This window comes from Schistocerca serialis, chromosome 1 (genome assembly GCF_023864345.2).
Source record: "Schistocerca serialis cubense isolate TAMUIC-IGC-003099 chromosome 1, iqSchSeri2.2, whole genome shotgun sequence".
NCBI classification, from domain to species: domain Eukaryota; kingdom Metazoa; phylum Arthropoda; class Insecta; order Orthoptera; family Acrididae; genus Schistocerca; species Schistocerca serialis.
In genome coordinates, this window is record NC_064638.1 from 805,389,807 (window position 1) to 805,414,106 (window position 24,300).

Here is a 24,300-nt window from a genome sequence, read left to right on the forward strand (position 1 = left end):
CATTCCAGAATTCACTAAGCTGGAGTTTATATAAGCAAGGAAAAAAAGTATTAACTGATTGGAGTTACAGTCAGCTTGCAAGGCATGCTTTAACAGCTCAATTGGTAGTGTCTTCAACATCTATGAAGGAAAAGTACCCATTTTGTTTCCTGGTCCAGTACTTTAAGTTTAACATCTTAGGGAGCTTTATTGCACTGTATATTATGCTGGTAGGTAAAATATTTATTCTAACTGCAGATAAACCAACAAAAACTAAACAAGAGAAGTTGCTCCATTTGTGTTTTATGTGGTCATATGAATGCCTTTGTCTATGATCATAACAAAATGTCATTACAGACTGTCAGAAAACAGCTACATTAATACTAATAAGCCCATCAACATTAATAAATGAAGTTAAAATGATGAAATTAAGAATGACAGGCTTTTAAGTTTAATACTTTGCATATTTTGTTCAAAGTGTTTATAAGTTACCTACAGAAGACATCATGCGACAACAGACTGAGTGAAGATAAACACTCAGAATATAACAAAGGCCTTGAGTGAAAAATGATACTGTGTTCAAGTTCTTGCTTATGTTCACAATCTGGTTTATATATCTACATGCCATGCAGCACTCCAGTGGTGATGGTTATCTTTACTTATTCCATTTCTCTACATTCCACTTGGAATTTTATAGTATCATATTACAAATGTTAAAACTATTTCAAATAATTATGTTTGCTGATGACTAGTGTAATCAAACATACAATATACCAGATGCTAGGATGAAAAACACCCTCTAAATTTTCCAAAGACCAATGCTATGAAATTCAAAATAAGTAATACTGTCTGACAACTCCTAAAAATGTATATTAATTGTACAAATGTATTAAAAGAAACTTTAAAGTCCCATCGTTTCAAAATTGGTAAAGGCTAACTTACTTTAAGTAGTTTTGAACGCTAAACATATATCTTTATCTTTGTTGTGCCCTGGAGACAAAAATGTGAGTGATTTATGTATATTGCTATTTTGTTCCTTTATAGAACAACTGCAAGAGATAAAAGTAATGTTTCTGCAAAAGCAGCTGGTACAAATATTTTGTAATGATTAACCAAAGTTTAGAGGCCTCAATGACAGCTCTGCAATTCGTTTCCATCAACATACATTTAATAGTGCTTATAACTATAGCACACAAAAATAATTTTCGTATAGGCTGTGAGTCCTTGTCTAAAATGTACAGCAGGAGTCCCTATTTTGATGCCAAAATATGTTAACTAGTAAGCTGCCCACAAAAATCAAAACAAATATGAGATCCTCATGAATTCCAGAGCAGAATTAAAGAAAATTTAGTAGCCATTAGCCCTAAAATTTTTTTTAAATTTATAAACTCTGGGACAAAAAATTAATATGAGCACTATATTAAAGTAGGCGTCATTCTTGGAATGTGTAGATAAAAATTTTCCATTTGTAAATGTCTTTCTATTTACTTGAGGTAGCAGTGGCAAATTAAGACCAGCTATATAATATAACTGGTAACACATAGTGTCTCTTCACTATACAGGAAATTTATAAAAGCTACTTTTTCTGTTAACTTCTCACACACTCCACCCCTACACCAACTTCTGTGATAGAATCACCATGAATAAACATTTTAAATACATTTCATCTATTTAACAACAGCGTACATCCAGTGAAAAAATTTTCCTTTTTTGTTTCATATTTGTGTATTCATGGGACTAATGGCCCAGTAGTTTTCTGGATCACTGTGATAAATTATAAGTAGTTACTTTTCTCTGTTATCTATCTAAGCCTAGAGAATATATATATCAAACAATGATTTGCTCTGTAATAAGGTACTTTAAACTAATAAAGCCTCACATTAAAATAACCTCTCAGTACGTACCTCAGAGCAACCTCAATGCTTTCAATTAGCATTCATTTTTGTCTTAGTGAAATAGATTAAGTTTTTGAATGATATGTTTCAGGAAGTGGGGAATAAAGACTAACAGAAGATTTAACACAGCTAGTTGACAAAGCTCATGAAAAGCTCACAGTTCTCTTTCACCAGGTTTGGCATATTTGTATTATGTTCTGTGCATTCATCTCCAGATCTCATACCAAAAGGCAAGTAAAAAAAAAAAAAAAAAAAAAAAAAAAAAAAAAAAAAAAAAAAAAAAAAAAAAAAAATGTTATCCATGGCCAAAACAAGCTGGAATTTTATGAACATATTAAAAGGTTTGGCAATAATTTTCAAAAGGCTGTATTCTGCAGGATAATGAGTTAACATCAAGGCTTACAAAGAGTAAGTGCTAATTACATCGAAGTATATATTTGTGATCAGGACTCAATATCTCATATATAGTTATTAAATTATTTATTGACTATGTATGTGGTTTAACAATGCCATAATGTTTTCTCAAAACCGAGCTAGATATACATACATTTCAAAATATATAAAGAAAATCTACAAAATTTTAAAATTATATCCACAGTGTTGACTTTTCATATGTTCATATACATTTTTAATTACTGTGTTATATACATTGAGAAACTAATACAACATGAGAATGTTTCTAAATATTACACTAACTTCAGTATTCTAAATGGGCAATGCTATTTTCTAACAGTATATACAAAAAAATAGCTAACACAATTGCATTTGTTGTATGTACAAAATTTTGAAGAAATGTGCAAGATACACACAACTGCTACTTAAATAAATATTAATATATTCTAATACACACACATTCTTTCCACTGGCACAAATTTTTCTTCAACAGTTCACATTCATGGTATTTGATATCAGTTGATGGGTCAGTGAACAACTTAAAAATATACAAAAATTAAATTCATACCGTATAACATATTGATATGAAATAAGGCAAAAGTAGACTTAACATTTCCTCTGACTTCCATACTGAATCAGAATCTGTATTTTGTTGTTATGCTTCTGCAGCAACTTCACCATTTGTACTTATTTCCTCTTTTGGTTTCTCAGCACTTTTACAACTGTCTTCATTGACACTGCTGCCATTGCTGCTGTTGCTGTTACTATCACCATTACTATCAATAACCATGTTTTCTTTTGTTGCTCCATTCAGCTTCTCTGCTATTTGTGGTATCAGCTTTTTAATTTTGGTGACCTCAGGACTATAACCCCATTGAATCATTTCAACATGTTCTTTGCTTGGCAGTCCTCTGTACTCTATATCAGTCTCAAATAAAGGAAGATGTTCAGTCTTTATGCGTGTTGAAATTTCCTTCAGATTCTTGTTGCGGTGTATGTCCCAGGTAATGCTATTTTCATCATCTTTGTCAACCTACCAGAGAAAAATTCATTAGTATATTGCATGTTATCATCAATATAAAAATTAAAGCCTTCAGCCTTTAGCACTAAGGTTGCCTTCATTGATGGTGTTTACTGCACTAAAAATGATGAAAGTGACTACTAATGAGATAGTTCTGAATATCTGTGTGGAGAAATGAACTAAAACAGCTATGTAGCTTGAAAGGAAGGTGTCTTAATTCTAACATCTGAATCATCAACACAGAAACTAAATGAACAAATATTGCATCACAGTGTTTTCAGTGCACAACCTAAACTCAGATACCTGTTGATATAAGTGATTTAACAGTCCATTCCCCATTCTGTTAGCACAACTTTTGAAGCAGATAAATGCATTCAAGGTGCAAGTTGAGCAAATTTGGATCTATTGATTTTCAACTGTCAAAAAAATTTCTCTCAGTGTTTACTAATGATATGTGGTTTTATTTACCTGTCAGGTATTTACAACAAATACAGTGGCTTAATTTAATTTATTATATATTTTTAAAAGTCCTTTACAGTCAAGCTATCAGCAGCTACTTATGCTTTTAGTATCTGATGTTATGTATTATATGACTTCAATGATAATGAAAAGCAAAATACCTTCAGTTGTCTTAGTTTTTTGTGATCGCCTTCTGCTTCTTTGTACACGTGAAGGAATGACTTTTCACCTTCCACAAAAACACCATAACGTTGTGCTAGTGGTTTATAGGCGTCAACAGTTTCCAGTGGAAGGTAGCTGAAGTTCTCTCTTGATCTATTGTGTGCTTTGTAATCATTAATCCAATTCTCAAAAACTTCAATTGCTTCTGTAAGATTGTGAACTTTTTCCTCATCTTTTGTACGTTTTAGAATAACCTGTGCAAGAAGAAATATATGCAGTAAGCTGAAGTTACACATTGAGTTATGTTATGGTCTAAATAATGGCTTTGAGAATAACTTTAAAGTGTACCGACATGAAAATTTAAAATGTATCTTTGCTTAAAGCAGTGAATGAATGTGTAAAATAACTTCACAGCAAGATAATACATCCAAACTCGTGCATGAGAAGAGAGGATAACAGGCCTAAGATAGCAGTTTTGGGTAGTGATGTACTAGAATGGCAGACCTTTTTTGAGGGGGAATAACATATAAGACAAGTTACACTGACAATTTCTGTTTTGACAAGTTCAATAATTTGTAAGTCTTAAAGAACATAAAAAGTTAAGAAAGTTTTGTATATTTTATTTTTAATTTACCTTTGCTCGATGATACATGGAATTTATTATCTGGAACTGATACGAGATGTCACGACCATCAAGTAGCTTTAATGTCTCCAGTGCCTTGTCTTTGTCCTTAAAGCCTGCTCCTTGAAACGTGTTTTCATTTGTCTCTGAGCCAAATAATTGACCACCACTGCCCCATCCTGATTTCTTTTCCCCTTCCAGTGGGCTCTTTGAGGGGCTGTTTCTTTTCTCAGATTTTACTTTAGGCATAGCTGTAAGAAATAACAAAATTTAGCTTCCCTCTAGAAACAACAGCAGCTACAACTGATAAACAATATGATCTAAGACTTTGTATGGCAATGTAACAGACTGATACTATGTAAACAACCAATCAAAACACACACTACTAATTTGGGGTATCAATGCAATACTGTGAATCTAGAAGGTGACAGAACACAATGCAATGTACCATGATATCCCACTAACAAGCCTGTTTCGCCAAGTCGCCGGTGAATTGCTGTAAACGTTTACGGGGATGGGTGGCTTCTTGCTGGGTATCATTCCTCATACAACCGTCAAGCTTCATGCGCTTTACCATCAGCTAGGCCATACACAAAAACCATATGTTTTTGTTCTTCAAATGATAAATCCCAAGGCCAAGTGGAGCATGTGGTGCCAAGTTTCCATAGTTTAAAAATGGCGCACTGTCAACCTACACAACATTAGTAGTTTTGGTTCTTAATGGCATCAGCTATCCGGGGTTAAAATTTCGTTACAATTTTTCTCCACCCTATTTAATCTAATTCTGTAATCAGTTGCCCTAAGGCTGGAGCCTATATAGGAAGGTAAGCCATGTGTGCTATTGTGAATTGGATAATCTGTTTTGGCTATTGATATTTTTAAAGTCTGCATATGTGTTTTGTATGTCTGAGATAAAAATGGGATACAACTCTTAACTTACTTGTACAAAACACACTCAAAATAGTTAATGTACCTTGTCAATGATAATTAATGTTTTGCGCAATTACTGTATCGTGCACAGCTGATCCTTGCCTGGATTCTTTCTCCTGCATTACAGACCAGTGCACTGCATGTCAAGCTGTTACATGGGCATCAGTCAAGTCTACATTTACAGTCAGTAACATTACAGCACAATTTACATACGAAAATAGTGTTTACCAATTCTGTCAGCCTGCTTTCTCTTTAGTTCACCAACAGTTTTGAAAGCTTACATGTTCCAGAAAATTATTCAGATTTTACTATCATAGCCTTCCTCTGGGTTTTGTCTGGCTTCCTTATTATGCAGACCATATCTTAGTAAGCTGCACCTATTATGTATCTTTTTCACAGAGAGCAGCAGTATCTAAAAAATGATAAAGTAAAAGACTTCTTCACTTGGTATACCGAGTCTACTTAGAACCCTATCAAGAAACACCAACATGACATCTGCCCCAGAATGAGACTTTCAATGCACTACCGTGGCTTAAAACATTTCAGTAGACCATATTAACACTTCTGACTGTAGCAACTATAAATTTATTGCGATGAGAAAACTTTGTTAGCTAGATGTCTGCACAATCAGTTACTTTATGGATATCCTCATTAATGATTACTTTGTGGGTAAGTGCTAAAGAATAGTGTCAACATTAAAATATTTTCGTCAAATAGTGCTAACTGAAATCAATGAATGGAATTAAATGAAGCAATGCCTGTTACAATAAGAAGTGTAGCATATTGAGATAATTTAACACTGTGATTAACATACATCTATGTGATTAACATTTAACAATATTCAACATGTGATAACTTGTACAATATCTTAATGTAACCTTGTAATGTTGAAGAAATGGTGTGCAGAAAATTTCACAAAACTTGTTTTAGTCATTGCGACTGAATGATTTAATATGCTAAGATTTCTCATCATTTGCAGGCTATATTATAAATGTGGCTATGATGCAAATTACAAGCTCTATTAGTCCCTTATTAAAAACTGGATATGAAATTTTTTCTCAGCAAAAGGCCTTAAACATGAACAGGGAACACAAATGTTTTATGCCATTCTTAGATGCAGAAATAAATTTGTTAAAATTTGATGTGACTGGGCACCAAAATACCTACAGCCATTATTTCACGGCAAATTGCCACAACTCAGAACTTAGAACATCCACAGATTTGGATCAAAGATTTGTGGATGCAGATAGCATTTCTCACATTTGCACAACTATGTATTTCACTACATTTGTTTGTGCTTAGGGGATAATCATTAGTGAATGTTGCAATCTTTGATTTTCTAGATGATTTTGGATTTCACAGCAGTGCCCAGAATACAACTACATATCTCCACAAGTGGATGGGGTGGGGGTGGGGGGTGGGGCAACAGGAGGCCTTGCCCACTCCTGAAATCTTTATCCATGATTTGTATTCATTACAGAAGTCTCACTAATACCTAGCAATGACTGTCAGACTGTAGAAACAGTATATTGAACACTGCCAAGGCCAGTGTAAAATACCATTTCTTTAGCAGCCAATCTTGCATTTTTTTCTCTTTTGTGCGTAAAGCTGTTCATGAGAAATCATGTTGATTCCTTGGTGTGGTAGTTATGGCACTGTTCCACAGTCAAGGTGTGTGCAAATCTTTACAGAACAGTGCCTAAATAGTGCCCTCAATCTCTTTTATGGCACTTCATATTAACACTCTTATTGAGCTCCAAAAAGGGACTGATACAACACCCTGATATGTAGATTCCTGACACAACTTAAACATGGTAGCAGTATTTGTGTCCATCACCCTTCTGCAATGTCCTTAAACAAAAAAATTGGACATGCAGAAATTGCAATAAACCTAGTCAGGTGCTCATATATGAAGTTCTGTAAGCAAGCAAAGGGCTGTAGAGGGCTTTAAAGTTGGATAAGACTTAACTTTTATTCTCTGTTTCTCTACTTTGATGTGTATCTACTGCTAGTTATTTTTGTTGATATCCAAAAGCATTTGAGCAGTTGGTCTGATTTGTTTTTCTATCTCACATTAAGAAGGTATGAATAAATATTTTTGTAATTATTTTCTAGCTTCATTTTGTACCTGATTTCAAATTGAAGAATCATAAAGACGACACCTCTATTCATATTAATAACATTAAAAAATATACTTTGTATTTATTGATTGCGTACCGTTATTGTTTTCCTATCACAAATGCACATCAGCCTTTTGATGATCAATAAGTTTTGGAGCACTTCTTATGAAATGTAGCTCTTGGGCTCATGACAAACTGGTAATCTTGTTGAATCAATTAATGGCAATTTTGGACTCTTGCTCCCGCTTGGCAAAATATCGGCGGCCGCCCATGGATACAATTTGGTACAGCAGCATCGTAGGTCGGTGGATTGAGCCTACAGCGTGATCTCTCTTTTTGCTTTTCAAAGAATCTTCGATGGACTTCATGTTAATGGCAGGACACGCTGTAATAGGCTAATTTACGAACTCTCAGTTCGTGAAGTAGTAGTAGTTTACAGAGTGGCCCCTGGGTAGGCTGAATTAAAGCCTTCGCGTGCGTGAGTTTTCGGCCAAAAGTCGAGAGACATGCGCAGTGACGCAATACAGCGGCGGACTCCCGAGGGAGCCCCAGCGGTACTCGTTTGCGTGACAGACAGTCATTTGGTGTTTGGCCATGGCCTATTCCTGTTTCATTGGACACACACACACACACACACACACACACAAAGCGGCCGTGACGTAATGCATGAATGTCTCGCTACGGTTTGTCATCACGAATCGCATAATAAAAACACTATGCCCCTCAATTTATATATCAACACAGGGCAACCACAAGGGTTGAATTAAAGTTACGATGCAAAATGAGACCGCAGAGACGGCAGTTCAGGGTAAATAGATAAATAAATTCACACATCATGCAGATTTAAATCAAAGTTGGAAGACTGATATGATAGCTTAAGGATAGGATGGCCAGCTAACTCTATAGTATATGGCAATTCATTTCTGAAAGTGACGATGGTTTCACAAGGGCAGATAGCCAAATGACACGATATTATTAAATCGAAACATTTATACATCTTCGTTATTGAGAACTGTAATATGACTACCTTTTCTATATCCACGGTCGTACATCAGCATTACGGTGCAATAACCACAAATACATTTGTGGTGAAGGCAAATATCATACAGATCTGTTGGAAGAATCCAAATTGATTATATTGTTTAGAGGAAGATGAGTGCTATAAAAAAAATCTCGTCCGAGCAACTCTTCAGTTTTGTTAGTCTGGGCACCTAATCGAGCTGAATTTATTCACAGTCACCGTCGTACATCACAAATATTCAGCTACTCTCTCGATACATACTATGCATATACGCAATAGGTTACACAGAGCTGGACAAGAGTACGAAAGAAAATCTGCCATGGTCTCTTAATAATCAGTACCGGTATTCAAATAGGAATTTAGGGAAGACACCGAAATTTAAATTTGGATGGGCAATTCGGGATTTGAAATTTCGTGAATGTGAATTCACTGCGTTAAGTATTGTGCTACTTCAATACAAAACTGAATGCAGAGAAATGAATGAAGTGCGAGTCGTCACAGCATTGTTTATGAACACGAGGTGTTAAGTATAACGAACCCCAATATGAGATTCTACACGAAAAGATACCGGTAATCTTAAAATTCCAAGAACGTTCGAAAAAGATTAAATAAATAACTGCTCCCTCCAACATGAATTTTCCGTTATGGCCATGTCGACAGAACAGGAGAAAAATTAGTTAATAGTAACGCGTACATAGTTATTCTACGCACAGCTCACGAACGGATTACAGAAAAAAAGAGTAGAATACGGCTGCTAAACTCCGCCACAGCTATATCGGAGCTTACGTAGATCATATCTAGAAGTAAAACTTTTTTGCTTTCCGATAAGCGGTGTAAACATACCGTTCATATGTTGAGAAGATGGACGTGGTCATTCGTGACACGGGGCTTACTACTTGTGTGAAGGCGGGCAAGTGATTTACAGGTTTTTGAGTCCGACTATAGATACCATGTCTCACATTTGTGCACTGCACTTGGTTTGATCAACAATTCGAAATACTGTTAGACAGGGACTTTGTGAAGACTACGCCGTCCTGCGCCTTGTCTCTGGTGTTACGATTGACAGGCAACCGATGGAGCAACAATGTACATCACACACCAGCCTTTCCTCTTAGAGGAAACAACGAGCCAAGAACATAAATTAGTTCTTTGGAGAACGAGACTGTTTTGCACACTAATGTACGCAAGAAAAGCGATTGGGACACACCGAGTGCAACTAACAACATCCTCACAAATACGTAAAATTCTCCCTTCCAAAATATTTAAAAACACGCTTCAGAAACAAGTGTGCTCCCGCATCCAGTAATCAGTTTTGTTTACTACACCGCGGGTTTAAGTTCAATGTCTTATTTCGTTGCCACCCACGCCTTTCGCGTTTAAATTTTTATACAAGTTAACAATGGGCGTACTCACATTCTAACTCAAAAGACAGAAAAGTGCTTTTGTTTGGCGTAGTCGAAACAGTTGTCCGTGCGACTGAGTAATACATGCCAATAGACAAAATAAATTTTTTCACAGTATTAAGTACATTTATGCCCGCAGTTAATTTATTGCATGATGTTGAACACTGTATGCGAGATAATTTCAAAAGTTACGTGAAGTTTCTTATAGCAGTTTCTTCATTGGTCCCAAACTATGGCGTTAAGCGCCTGCACTATGAAGTATCAGCGTATACACAGTGCTCACATGTCAACGTTAAGAAAGTAAACAATACGTATTGTTACACACTCGGGGCACTTCGTTGTGTAAAACAACTGGACTCACCTGGTGTTGTGCTGGTAAAGTTCCCTGGTTGGATACAACGCTAACAAGACGCAGTGTTTCTTGCCGAAGTGTCCGCCTGCGGTTGACCGACTGAAGCGTCGCACACGCAGTTAAGTGCAGGCCTCGGGACGGCGGCAGTGGTGGCGGGATGGGGCGCCAAGGCCGGTCAGGTCTCAGGGGGGGACGTAGACAGGGACAGAGCGATGCAAGCCGCGTGGGGTAGAGCAAGACGGCGCCAATAACAAACACCGCACCGGCTGCAGTCAGCGCGCCAAAATAGAGGGTGACGTAGGCGCTCCTCGTCACGGCACGCAACTGTTGCTGATGTCATGGATACCGGCGCGCGCAGCCGCTTGTTGGCTCCTCTGTTCGAATTTGGCGCTAGCCGCAGTCTTGCCAACATCGAGCTTCTTAGCCGCGTCACTCCCGGGGCATGACAGAATTTAAAATACTGCTTTTTTATTGTTATATAGTGTTTCCAATGACAAAGAAATATTCCTCCATTAAATTGTCGCTTCTGTTTTAACACTTGACTCAGTTCTCTTTGCAACCGAGAGAAAAGCATGAGCACCTAATGTTAGCCAACATTTTCTTTCGCTGAATGATGTAGTGCAGGAACTGTAGGTGTGTATGGAGAGGGAGAAGTCGTAGTGCTGTGGTAACTTGATTCAGCTATTAGTGTGGTCACTCTGAATGCTGTCATTGATATAAATGGTTCTTAACCGACTTCAGAATAGCAACTGCTGTCTTCGTACCTTTGAAATCAGTTTTAACGCTGTTGGGAACTGCTCGTTTTATTGTTAACAAACAAAAAGTATTGGCATCAACGTGAAAATGTATGAAACTTTAGACGTAATTTATAAGCTATTAGTAAGTATCAAGGGTATAATTACAATTATCATTAGTCATTCGATAACTGTTCCCCAATCCAGGCCTCTTCAACATTTTTCCATGTGTTACGGTCATAACCGATACAATCAATGCTGCTCTCCGTATATTTTCTATTTGATCTGTACCCACCTTCCGTTAGGTTGTCGCTTCATTTATTTATTCTCTCTTGGGATGCAACAAAGAGCTTCAGTGGTCTACCCACAAACATTTCGCCTGGTTACGTTTTACTCATCCTTTTCATTTTCATTGCAATCATAAGTAAGCATTCCACTTAAGTTGCTTCCCCGATCCATTTGTTGTTGTTTTTTTTTTTTTCTTTGTCTCCCTACAAGTAATTCCCAACATACAACATTCTATTGCTCGCGGAGTTTTCAAATGGTTTTAGCATTTCAAGTCCACGTCTTACCGCGATAGACCCAAGTCAAAATTCGTTATACACACTAGTTGTTCAGGCACATTAAAAAGCGTCGTGTTGAGGATAACACTATTTAACTTACCAAAAAAAATTCGAGAATATTTTACTCTTTTGTTTATTTCTCTTCCTATATTTTCAGTCGTTGTTTTCAACTGCCCTAAATACAACTGGTTCTGTGACTTCATTGCAAATTTGTACTACTTTCTTCTCCATGATCGTAGTCTTATTATAACGGGTTTTCAGGTTTATTGGAAAACTTACTCTATGAAATTATTCCACTCGTGTTTAAAGTTTATTTGCGCTAGAGGCAGACAGCAAAACGAAGGAGGCTGAGCTACGTCGCCGGCCGCGTTGTGGCCGAGCGGTTCTAGGCGCTTCAGTCCAGAACCGCGCGACTGCTACGGTCGCAGGTTCGAATCCTGCTTCGGGCATGGATGTGTGTGATGTCCTTAGGTTAATTAGGTTTAAGTAGTTCTACGTTCTAGGGGACTGGTGACCTCAGGTGTTAAGTCCGATAGTGCTTAGAGCCATTTGAACCATTTTTGAGATACGTCGCCCCTGACGCGACGGTGGCGGAGAACTAGGTTTCTACCCGCGGGACTCAGCCTAGTAACGGTCCGGACATCACCCATGAGACTATCCAACACGTTTATTGAACGTTTTTATAAAAATGTGAATGTAAGAAAGGAGATTTCATATACAGAGGTTTGAATTTATAGTGAGAAGAATACTATCACTGTTGGAAAGTACTGAGCGAGCATCATTTGTGGAGTGCAGATATCCTTGGTTCCCTTCGGGTAAATGAGCTCCCTTCTCTACCGCGGAACGAAGATAGCCAGAAGAAAATCAGTTCTTGTGGCTGGTACCGACTTCCTTTATTGACTTCTCGAACTGTTGACAAGCTAACATCGTCGTAATCTTCTTACGTAATCCCCAACAGCTAAGAGTAGAACTTTCTGGAGCGTTGTGCGATTTATCCGATGTAGGAGTACGTTCTGTGGAACCAACTTTGGCTAGTCAGTTAAAGTTACGTGATCTGCCTGACACAGTTGCTAACAAACAAGCAAGGAAACCTATTTTATGAGCTTAACGATCTATTATGTATGTAGTTCTGTTACATTCGCGAATAACATATAGGGTGTTAGACGAGATCTGCTCTCAAGGCCCATTCTGGCTCTTGACGAACTTGGGTATATGCCATTGACACGTATTCCTCTTTAGCTTTGTCAATATAAAGATCTAGAACTGCCTCTAGGGTTGCTGAAAAGTGCTTAGGTACTAATTTTTATTGTTATAAACGACATTAACAAATTATTAAAACTTTTCTGGGATTTTGGGAGAGGTCCTGAAATGGATTTTTGCCACTATGGTCGGTTCAGACTCTTGTTTTGCCCTGTGGCAATCCAGGGTGTTTCAATTAATGCGGGCCTCTCCGGGATAATATGCTTTGCTTTGTACCTAATACCATTATAATTGTGAAAGTATGTTGTTGGCGCTCACTTACATAGGGAGAAATGATCATAATAAAATACGAGAAATCAGAGTGCGGACGGAAAGATTAAGTGTTCGTTTTACCTGCACGCTGTTCGAGAGCGAAACGATAGAGGGGTAGCTTGAAGGTGGTTCGATGAAACCTCTGCCAGGCGATTAACTGTAAATGGCAGAGTAGTCTTGTAGATCCGCTCGCATCGCTCACGTACGAATCGTGTGAATAAGATTAGAATAATTGCTGCGCGCACAGAGGATTTCCTAATAAATTTCGTTATACTGGTAATACGAGTATACCGCGCGGTAACTTCCCTTTTAACAATTCCTCTAAGTGCATATATGTTTGTAGAGCTGTATGCGGACTTGAAACCATAGCTCCTCTACTTCAGTTTTGCCGGAATTAAATCTGCTTGAATTCTGTGTTAGATGTGACATGATGGCCTGTTTGTGTCTTACTGAATATGCTGCGTTTTCTGTATGTTTTTGTAGCCTCTCGTATGTTGGTTTTGTGAAATTTTGTCATGGTTACGTCATCCAGACTGAACGTGAATGTTCTCAATACGATTACCTATTCGTTACGAATAAATATACATCTTTCATCCTCAGATTTTTTTAAAATTACCTTTTCTAGATGGTTCAAATGCTTCAAATGGCTCTGAGCACTATGGGACTTAACTGCTGTGGTCATCAGTCCCCTAGAACTTAGAACTACTTAAACCTAACCAACCTAAGGACATCACGCACATCCATGCCCGAGGCAGGATTCGAACCTGCGACCGTAGCGGTCACGCGGTTCCAGACTGTAGCGCCTAGAACCGCACGGCCACTCCGACCGGCTTTCTAGATGGTTTTCGTCCGACACTTAAGAGCTGCAAATTTTCTAGACTGTGATGAATAGTTGCAATCTCCTTCAATTATAATGACACTTCTGAGGTACAAAGTGCTAGTTCACGGAGAATTTCTTAAAAATTTTGTTGATTAAATATTCATCTACGTGTGTCTGCACGTTGAGTTAGTCACCGGTAAAACATCCAACTGCACTTTTTAGCCTATCCCGACAGTAAATCTTGGACAAATGAATTCGCACGCAAACTCAGTCCCACGCGTCTTTTTCTGTCTACAATAACAAAAACTCCTCTTATTCCATTTTCTTCTTCTTTCGTTAAACATTTAGTTTTGTCCAATGAATATCACTGTTATCATTTTCGAGCATTAGTTACGATTCTCAGAGGAAGACTCCGTTTTTATCTCGGTGTATTTAGTCTTATAATCTACTAAAGTTAATACATATTTCCAAATTCCATTTTTTAACGAATATGCATTGCCTTTACTTGGCAAAGAGTGGCAGGAGATGTATTGTTAATAAAGAGCTGTCAGCTTGTTGTACGTATGGATTTTATTAATATAAACATTTCAGAGCGAAATGTGAACTCAGTAACTCCAGCTTTCGTCGCTGGAAATACATACAGGTCAAAATCAAATTCCATCACATAAAGTTGACACATTCACTAACAGAATATACACGATGTCTCAGAAAGATTCATCCGATGTTTTGACACATCGTGTTTATTTAGTTATGTTTCAAAGATCACACTGCTATTACTTTCCCGTTCCAATCAATTTCGATACAGAGTATTATAGCCCTTCTTTTCGGATAATGTGCGTACGACCAAACAAATGAGAAAAAAGAAAGAACGATAGTTTTCACAGTTATCACTCAGTCATCATACACATGTCATGCATCAGTTCGTTTCCGTTAAGTGTAGTCTCTTTTGCAACTCATAGGAACACATCGTGATAATACTGTCAACATTGTAGGGCGAAGGGGGAATAATTTGCCAAACGCGTCGTAAGTGAATTAGAATTCGGTTCATGAACAATCGCCATGTGATGCAACTTTCGAACTGAGAACAACGACCGACAGAACGGGAAGAGAAATAGAAGCCCAATTTAAGAGGAGGGGCAACAATAATTTAGTGTGGCTCACTGGCCTGGTACAAGTCTTGCAATTGGACGCCATTTCGGCGACTTGCATGTCCCTACCCCAGTTATACAACCGGGGAAAGGGAATTACAGTTTAACGTGGAATCCGAACCACGTGTTGTATCTGGCGACGCCTTACATCGTTGAGAGAGTTGAAGAAGAGGAATGAGGAGCCCGGTCACCGATTATAAATTCCTCGGGTAACCAGGAAGCTACGAGAAGCTCACGGAATATGAATGTTCTTTAGCGGACGTTGCCCTGGCAGTTCGTCAGCAACGATTGGTATGCCGCAAAGGATTATATGGCGTCAGGGCGTTGGCTTTACAATCCACTGAGAATGTCTGCGACAATACCAATTGGCGTGAAACATCATTCTGTTACCCTGCTGAAAGCAGAGGCCTTTCGTGGCACGATTCCGTGTGACACTGGAAGTGTTGGGAACATTCCCGAGCCATCATTTAGAAGCTACACTTAGTTGACGGACACAGGTTGAAGAAAGTCCAAGATGCGCACCGACATCTCCACAACGCCCTACAGAAACTCAAAGGGAGTCTTTCGATGATCATGTACAGTGACTAGTGAACTATGTAGCTCAGTGGTTCCCACCCTTTCAGAAACCATTAACACTGAATCCAATCAGATATTAGCTGCTGTATGGGCCTCTCCCTCCATCATCATCTTTAGAGCCTAGCTTAACATTAGAGTGAAACCGAATTTTATTAGAACATTTTAATTTTTTGAACGGTAGAAGATAAAAGTTTAGTTTTGTAGGTGTTTTATTAAACCATGAACTAATGAGTCAGTGAAACAATTGGAACTGCTTATTTACAACATTATTTTTTATCGAGCGACGAAGCAATTTTTGCTGCATTGTGAGTGCTACCTACAACTACACCTCAGAAAAGAAAGCTAACCACCCACAATGATGGTAGACTTTTGCTATAAAGCATGCTTCCTCTGCATCACTTCTCTCCCTAGCGACACCCAAATCCTATACCCCGTTTAAAATCAACCAAATTAACATGTATGAACAATACTTATTTTTGTAGATCGCTTGATTGCTGGACTCCTTACTTCTGAACTGGCAGGAATAGACAAACTTCAGGTTGCCAATGCTATTGTGTCTGACCAGTGATACTACTAAAATAATAATACTGTGTAGCCTCTCCAGCAATGCAGTACCTTTTACATGATTGTTATTGTATCGTGATGTCGATTAGTTCGTTTATTCGTTGCGAAGTGAATTATGAAGCAATTTCTGATCCGTTGCGGTAATTACCTACAACTCTAAGAGGCATTTTCATGGAATATTTAAGCATAATTACATGTGGATAAGTCTCAGTTTTACCGTTACAGGTGCACGATACGAAGCCTAAAGTATGTGTGGACAATGTGAGGAAATGTTCATAAAGCCGTTTCACAAGATGGAACCACCATATTTTGTCACACATTAATGCTACTCGTATTTGAGGAAAAAAACAATTATTTGTTCCATTTGACTGATGAAGTCTTCCAATTGACCATCCAGACATGGCACGTAGTAATTCCATGGAAATTATTTATGACGCGTTTCGAGTCATCATCAACAGATAACAGGCAAAATTTACACAACAGACAAATTAGAAAAGCTAATACATAATAATTACAAGACCCATGTGACATCAGGAACGGAAGTACATGCTAATTACAAGTACTTACAATATGCTTAGGAAAGCTCATACAAGTGAGCAGTACAAGAAAAACGTACAATCTCATGTGCAGTTGCCATTAGGCGTATTTGCGAAAGATGGTGTTTGGAGACTTCGCATGCCAGACTGAAGACAGCAGACTCGAGGACCGTATTATATCAGCTTGGTCTTGGGATTGCTTAGACGTCAAACATAGATACAAATAATATAAGAAACAACGCAAATTTCTGACCACATTACATCCGTCTTTTTTTTCAATAAGCGTCATCTCGGCAATGGACAAATAGAACATAGAATACATTACGTTGCGAGTCAAAACCTGTCACGGGACATAAGGTCGTGCAGCACATTACGCAACTAAGTACAATGTCCAAATATTCGATGTCAAAAACAAAACCTATCGAGAACTAGTAATTTTTTCAATTGTGTCAGGCTGGACTGGGGATAGATAGGAAAACGGGTGGGGGGGAGGGGAGGGGGGAGGGGGGGGAGGGGGTAGTGAGGGCAGGGTAGGTATCGCTCACTTGTATGAGGTTTCCTAAGCATATTGCAAATACTTGTATCTAGTATGTACTTCCGTTTATGATGTTACGTTGGCCTTGTAATTATTATGGCACGTTCTCTTTTTTTTCGAATTTGTCTTTTGTATAAATTTTGCTACAATTATCTGATGATGATGACTCGAAACGCGTCTTAAATGAAGTTTTTGGCGATCAAGACGTTTACATGGAATTGCTACAAGTAATTATTGATAACTGATGTAATCAATATTACAGTCTTACGAAATATTGGGTTGGTACATAAGTTCGTAGTGTTTTTCCATAAGTACAATAAACACAACAGATACGCATAAAAGAGACTTTAATCATCAATAATATGTTCTCTTTCACTATTTGCAACAGTCTGCCAATGTTGGGGTAACTTTTCGATTCCGCGACTGTAGCAATCATATGGTTTTGAGGCAAAGAACTCGTCAAGCCATGTGCGGAACCCATTTTCGTCTGGAAAGGAAGTTCTCTGGAGGTTGTTCGATAGAGCGGAGCCGGCCGTAATGGCCGAGCGGTTCTAGGCGCTTCAGTCTGGAACCGCGCGACCGCTACGGTCGCAGGTTCGAATCCTGCCTCGGGCATGGACGTGTGTGATGTCCTTTGGTTAGTTAGGTTTAAGTAGTTCTAAGTTCTAGGGGACTGATGACCTCAGATGTTAAGACCCATAGTGCTCAGAGCCAGTTGAACCAGTTGATAGAGCGGAAAAGGTGAAAATCAGAGGGCGCAAGATCAGGCGAATAAGGTGGAGCGTAATGACTTCTCAACCCAACGCCTGTTCAACGTTTTTTTGTCTGCCTAGCAGAATACAGGCGAGCGTTATCGTGGAGTAGCATCACTTCACGTAGTCTTCCTGGTCGTTGTTCCTGGACTGAGTGTATAAGACGTCTCAGTTGTTGGCAATAAATGTCGGCATTGATGGTTAAACCTCGGGAAAGCAGTTCGTAGTGCACCACACGTTTGCTGTTCCACCAGATGCATAACATTATCTTTTGCGGATGTGCTCAGCTCATTGTACGGGGGGGGGGGGGGGGGGGGGTGCTGCTTGGTTTGGGCTCAACCTTTCCGTTCTTTCCCTGGTATTAGCATAAAGACACCATTCCTCGTCACCAATATCGATACCGGATGGGAACGGTCGGTAATGTTCACGGGACAATTGATGACACGCAAGCAGCGATGTACACATGGTCATCCTCCGATTTGTGTAATTTTGCCTTAGCGCATGCGGTACTCGATTTTTGAACTTTCCCCAACGCAAGCAATGAAGCACGATGGTGAAATGACCACAGTTCATCACATTTGCCAGTTCTGGAATACACTGACATGGATCATCCTCCGATTTGTGTAATTTTGCCTTAGCGCATGCGGTACTCGATTTTTGAACTTTCCCCAACGCAAGCAATGAAGCACGATGGTGAAATGACCACAGTTCATCACATTTGCCAGTTCTGGAATACACTGACATGGATCATCGTGGATTAACGCGTTTAGACGATCTTCATCAAACCACGAAGGGTCTTCCTGAACGTGGGGAGTCATTAATGTCAAAACGATCCTCATTAAAAAGAGAAAACAATTTTTTTGTCGTGCTATATCCAGTGGCATTTTCCCCACACGCAGCGCAAATATTTCAGGCTACCTCCGCTGCTGTCATCCCTTTACTGAACAGAAGAATATGTCCATTTGGCACTCCAATTTCCAGGACCACAGCTCCACTCACTATCTCCAAATAACAATATGTAGACTCAAATAGCAACAGTGAATTACAAATAAAAAATGACATTCGGTAAGTAAACTCCTAGTATCCGGAATACCAGCATGCAAAAAGAAAACGCCACGAAATTATGTACCAACTTAATAGCTATAATAGTAATTACGTTTTAAAAAATGCACTGAAGCGCCAAAGAAACTGGTATAGACATGGGTATTCAAAAACAGAGATACGTAAACAGGCAGAATACGAAGCTGCGATCGGCAACGCCCATATAAGACAAGTGTCTGGCGCATTTGTGAGATAGGTTACTGCTGCTACAATGGCGGGTTATCAAGATTTAAGTGAGTTTGAACGTGCTGTTATAATCGGCGCACGAGCGATGGAACACAGCACCTCCGAGACAGCGATGAAGTCGAGGTTTTTTCCGTACTACCATTTCACGAACGTACCGTAAATATCAGGAATCACCGACATAGCTGCGGCCGGAAAAAAGATCCTGCAAGAACGGGACCAACGACGACTGAAGAGAACCGTTCAACGTGACAGAAGTGCAACCCTTCCGCAAACTGCTGCAGATTTCAACGCTGGGCCGTCAACAAGTGTCAGCGAGCGATCCATTCAGCGAAACTTCATCGATGTGGGCTTTCGGAGCCGAAGGCCCACTCGTGTACCCATGATGACTGCACGACACAAAGCTTTACGCCCCGCCTGGGCCCGTCAACAGCGACATTGGACTGCTGATGACTGGAAACATGTTGCCTGGTCGGACGAGTCTCGTTTCAAATTGATTCGAGCGGAAGGACGTGTACGGGTATGGAGACAACCTCATGAATCCATGGACCCTGCATGTCAGCAGGGGACTGTTCAAGCTGGTGGAGGCTATGTGGGCTTGCGCAGTTGGAGTGATATGGGACCCCTGATACGTCTAGGTGATGACACGTACGTAAGAATCCTGTCTGATCACCTGCATCCATTCATGTCCTTTGTGCATTACGACGGACTTGGGCAGTTACAGCTGCACAATGCGACACCCCACACGTCCAGAATTGCTGCAGAGTGGCTCCAGGGACACTCTTCTGAGTGCAAATACTTCTGCTGGCCAACAAACTCCCCAGACATAAACACTATTAGGCCTACCTGGGATGCCTTGCAACGTGCTGTTCAGAAGAGATCTTCACCCCCTCGTACTCTTGTGGATTTATGGACAGCCCTGCAGGATTCATGGTGTCTATTCCCTCCTACTTCAGACATTAGTCGAGTCCGTGCCACATCGTGTTGCGGCAATTCTGCGTGCTCGTGGGGACCCTACACAATATTAAGAAGTACGAGTTACTTTGGCTCTTCAGTGTAATTTATTTCAGCGACCGGAACACAATCGTATCCTTTTGTTTTCACCCCTTAGTAAATTTCTTTTTACCCTATGGGGCAGGTTTCCCAGGATGGGAACCACTGGTCTAGCTGAACTACAGATCTCCGGCGCTATGCGTTAATTGCAAGCGTCCACGTGAAGCCCTACCTGCCTGTAAGCGACAGACGCAGACATACAGAGGTTCCTACTTCATCCGGAATAGGCATTCTCCTTAAGATAGTCCCATCGCCGGCCCGTACCTAGAGCCTAGGCATTGCCTAGGACACTACATGAAGTCAATTATTCAAAAACAGTCTTAATCGCATTTATTATTATTGTACCGCCAACCGTTTCAACCCAACGTAGGGATCATCAGACAGGAGTGACACCACCAGCAATCGACCAATGGTGTAAACGCCCAGAAGATGATCCCTACGTCGGGTTGAAACCGGTTGGCGGTATAAAAATAATAAATGCGATTAAGACTGTTTTTTAATGATTGATCAATCATACTAATCGCTGCTTCATCTCCACAACCATGTTGTCCAAAAATCACTACATGAAGATTGAGTCAGCTACCACCGCGGGTCTGATGACCTCGCCGTTTAGTCCCATAACCCCTCTCAATCTATCAATCAATCAGCTGCCCCTGCCGATGTCTTTTTAATGCAACCCGCAAGGTGAATCTCGCCTTCAATAACCACGCATGAGATTTTCTTATTCTCTAGCTCGCTACGCGCGAGGAAAAAATGAATAGGACTTCTTTGTAGGAAACTTAGTTTAGGTAAATTTTTTACTGGATTGTAGGTTTAGAGTTATTCAAGTAAAACAAAAGTGATCTTCAAACACATCCCCACTCCCACACTCAGGCCCCGACAGTCAAGACTTCTAGTACGTTGTTGTTGGCACTCTCTCCTACCACTGTGCAAAAATTTGCGACTGCATGAATTATTTCGCACATTCGACTTATTTTGGTATTCATTGGTTGGCCTTATTACGCCACTGGCTTGGTCGAGCACTCACAAATTGTAAAATTGACTCTATTGTAAATTGTACTTGTAAGGGCTAAGTTTGGATCGAACTGTCAACGTAAATAGTTTTAGCGTAAGGTTTACAAAAGTCGTTTCTCTTTTATTACTCTCATGGACACTTTTAAATTAATAATGTGAACGAAATAGCCGAATATGTTGGTCGCGGAATAGACCAATCAATAGAGACCAAGGAAGCTCGAATATCGGGAATAGTTCATGTGGACGGTAATTTTTATACTGTGGTAGGAGGGAATGTCACGAACAACGTACTACAAATCCTGACTGGTGAGGGATGAGTGTGGGGGTTGAGATGCGTTTGAAGGTCACTTGAATAATTCGAAACCCGTAGCCTCTAACGAAAACGTATCCCAGTATAAAATTTAACTACAAAAAGGTACTGTTCAGTTTTCATTAGGATTAATAGTTTGCAGACAGCGAGCGAGTGAATATGAAAACCTCGCGCGTGGTTTTTGATGGCAAAATAACACATTGCGGGTTGCGTAAAACGACACCCCTAGAGGCAGCCGAATCACCCTGCTTACTGTATTGTGCTGAATCGGGGACTTAGGTTATGTCTTCGTATTTCAGGTACTCGTCTTGTGATCTATATAGACCCTACTGTCACTGTACCCTCAGGTGGTCGTGCTCTTAAAATTATGCTGCTGCATACAACGGCGACACCAGCGTCGCCATATCGGCACCTTTCCAAATGTCGGCACAGTTATTCTCCAGGCAACAGACGACTCATGCTTGAGCAAGGATTCTATCTCACTGTCCTTGGGGTCACTCTTAAATAATGTAAAATATTCGTTTGAGTTAACAGGGTGCATTTGTGAGATGGGTATGCATTAGGCGCCTCACCGAACAAACAGAACAACTTCCTGAAACGACATCTTTCTGGATGAGGATCAGCCAGAGGCCTCTACGAGGTCCGTAGCCAGGGCAGGCACTGCGTTGGTTGGACGCTCCTGTAGGACGCTCTTGAATTCATACCACAAACAATTCGGATTATATATTATTGTACTAGGAAAACTTTAGATCCCCTCGAAGAGTTAATTAAAAGTGGGTCCTTATGACATTACCGAATGAATCTGAGCAGTCTGCCATCTATTTTAAGCATTTATATTTTCCACAACGCTAAACTAGATAGATCAGATAATGTGCATTGTTTACAGAACATGTGCTTACGAACTGCGCTGACCGCTGTATCGTACAACGGTTCGCCACTGAACCTACTAAAACTATAAATTCTTTATTATTCCACTGTGGATGCGGAATCTCTTCATTTTACTGGTGATATCATGACAGTAGCAAGAGCAATTGTGTACGCGCCCAAACATGATTAATTACGGTCGCATTATTTGCTGTTAATCGAGGCAGAGAATTACGAAATAACTCTGTACAGCGTTTCCGAAGCAGGCTTAATGGAAGTTTCTACACTGGATGACATGTGTGATTAGTTTACAATGATAAGGCAAAATTTTCTGTAAGTAGTTTAAGTTATTGCTAATTTTCAATTTTTAGATTTTCACGTAGCGTATTTTACAGTTCTTGTTCGCATCGCTCACTGACAGAAGAGTTAATCTCTGTTCCGCCCTAAATCTACTGTTTCCATTAAAAATATTACTTTTGTATCGAAGTTACATGCACGTTGTACTGTCACTACAACGGAAGCATGATTTTGATGGGGAGGGGGGGGGGGGGGGGGGGTATACATATGATTTCTCACGGATACGCATGTAGGCGCCTAAACTTCAGGAGTGGCCTTCGTACTAAGAGTGAATGTGTTTTGGGGCAGAAACTTTGGCACATGTATTACCTCACGATGATCAAATAGCCTCCCGTTCCTACCAGGCATTTTACTACAACTCACCGATCAACACAGCACGCAAGGTCTTGACGTAAGTCACACAGCCGGCAGGGACAAACGAGAAGTGAATTACGTCACGGTTATAAACGGTGCGACAGCTGAAGCGTTCGCAGCATATATTTTGTGCTCTTGGCGATAACCCGCGCTTAAACAAGGCAGACGCTGAGCGGGCAAAACAGTGTACGATAAACCGTTGTCGAAATTTCGAGTATAAAAGCAAAAAGGAGGATGCTGTCAGCTATCTTCCTTTTTTTTTTTTGTTTGATAGTGAAAATACATCTGTTTTGGGTTTCGATCGTTTGGCAGAGCCATTTGATCGAGCTATGTTATGGGGAGGAGGGGAAGGTGTAGGGGCGATGTGGGAACAGGGCCAGCACCGGAAACTGGGCCTGAGGTGACCCACATATTGCGAACAAAGCCTGGCGCCAGGCAACAGCTGCCCGACCCGCACCTGCCATGGCTTAGCAGCCGCGTGTGCTATAATGAACACTACGACACTCTTGCGACTTCACTATGATACCGTTATTGCTTTTTCTGCCTCCCCCTCCTCTTAAAAACTCGAACACAGCACCCCATATCTCTAAAATGTTGCATTCATTTAAATCTGAGCCGTTGTCGAACTATCGTATCTCTTTTTTCTTATTGTGATCAATATCTAAGTACTGTTACGAACATGTTTTGCCTCTGAGTGTTTATCTCAGTCTTACTTCCAGTTTTCTCAAGATTATCCTGTTGCATTGTTCACGTTACTCCATTTAGCCCGTTCAAAATACAGAAACTGGCGCCGGGCAGCGATGGATCACCAAAATGAGGTAACGTGAGAGCAATTCGGACAGGACATGGAAAGCTGTTTCATTGTAGCCGTACTGGCTATTCTGACCGACACAGTGAAATAAGTGGAAAAGTCACTAGTAAAATCAGTCTACTGTCTCTTCATAGCTTCTTACTACGCCAACGTACA

The 24,300-nt window shown here is 39.9% G+C and overlaps 1 protein-coding gene across 1 annotated transcript; it reads right to left on the minus strand.

Annotated features, from left to right (window-relative positions):
- Window positions 1-2,224: 2,224 nt before the first annotated feature.
- LOC126484029 (uncharacterized) lies at window positions 2,225-10,525 on the minus strand. Its single transcript, XM_050107365.1, has 4 exons — window positions 10,367-10,525; window positions 4,544-4,782; window positions 3,909-4,163; window positions 2,225-3,300 (listed from the first exon to the last, which is right to left on the minus strand). The coding sequence occupies exons 2-4, from the start codon at window positions 4,778-4,780 to the stop codon at window positions 2,923-2,925; spliced, it is 870 nt and encodes a 289-aa protein (XP_049963322.1). The 5' UTR covers window positions 4,781-4,782; window positions 10,367-10,525; the 3' UTR covers window positions 2,225-2,922.
- Between the last annotated feature and the right edge of the window lie 13,775 nt (window positions 10,526-24,300).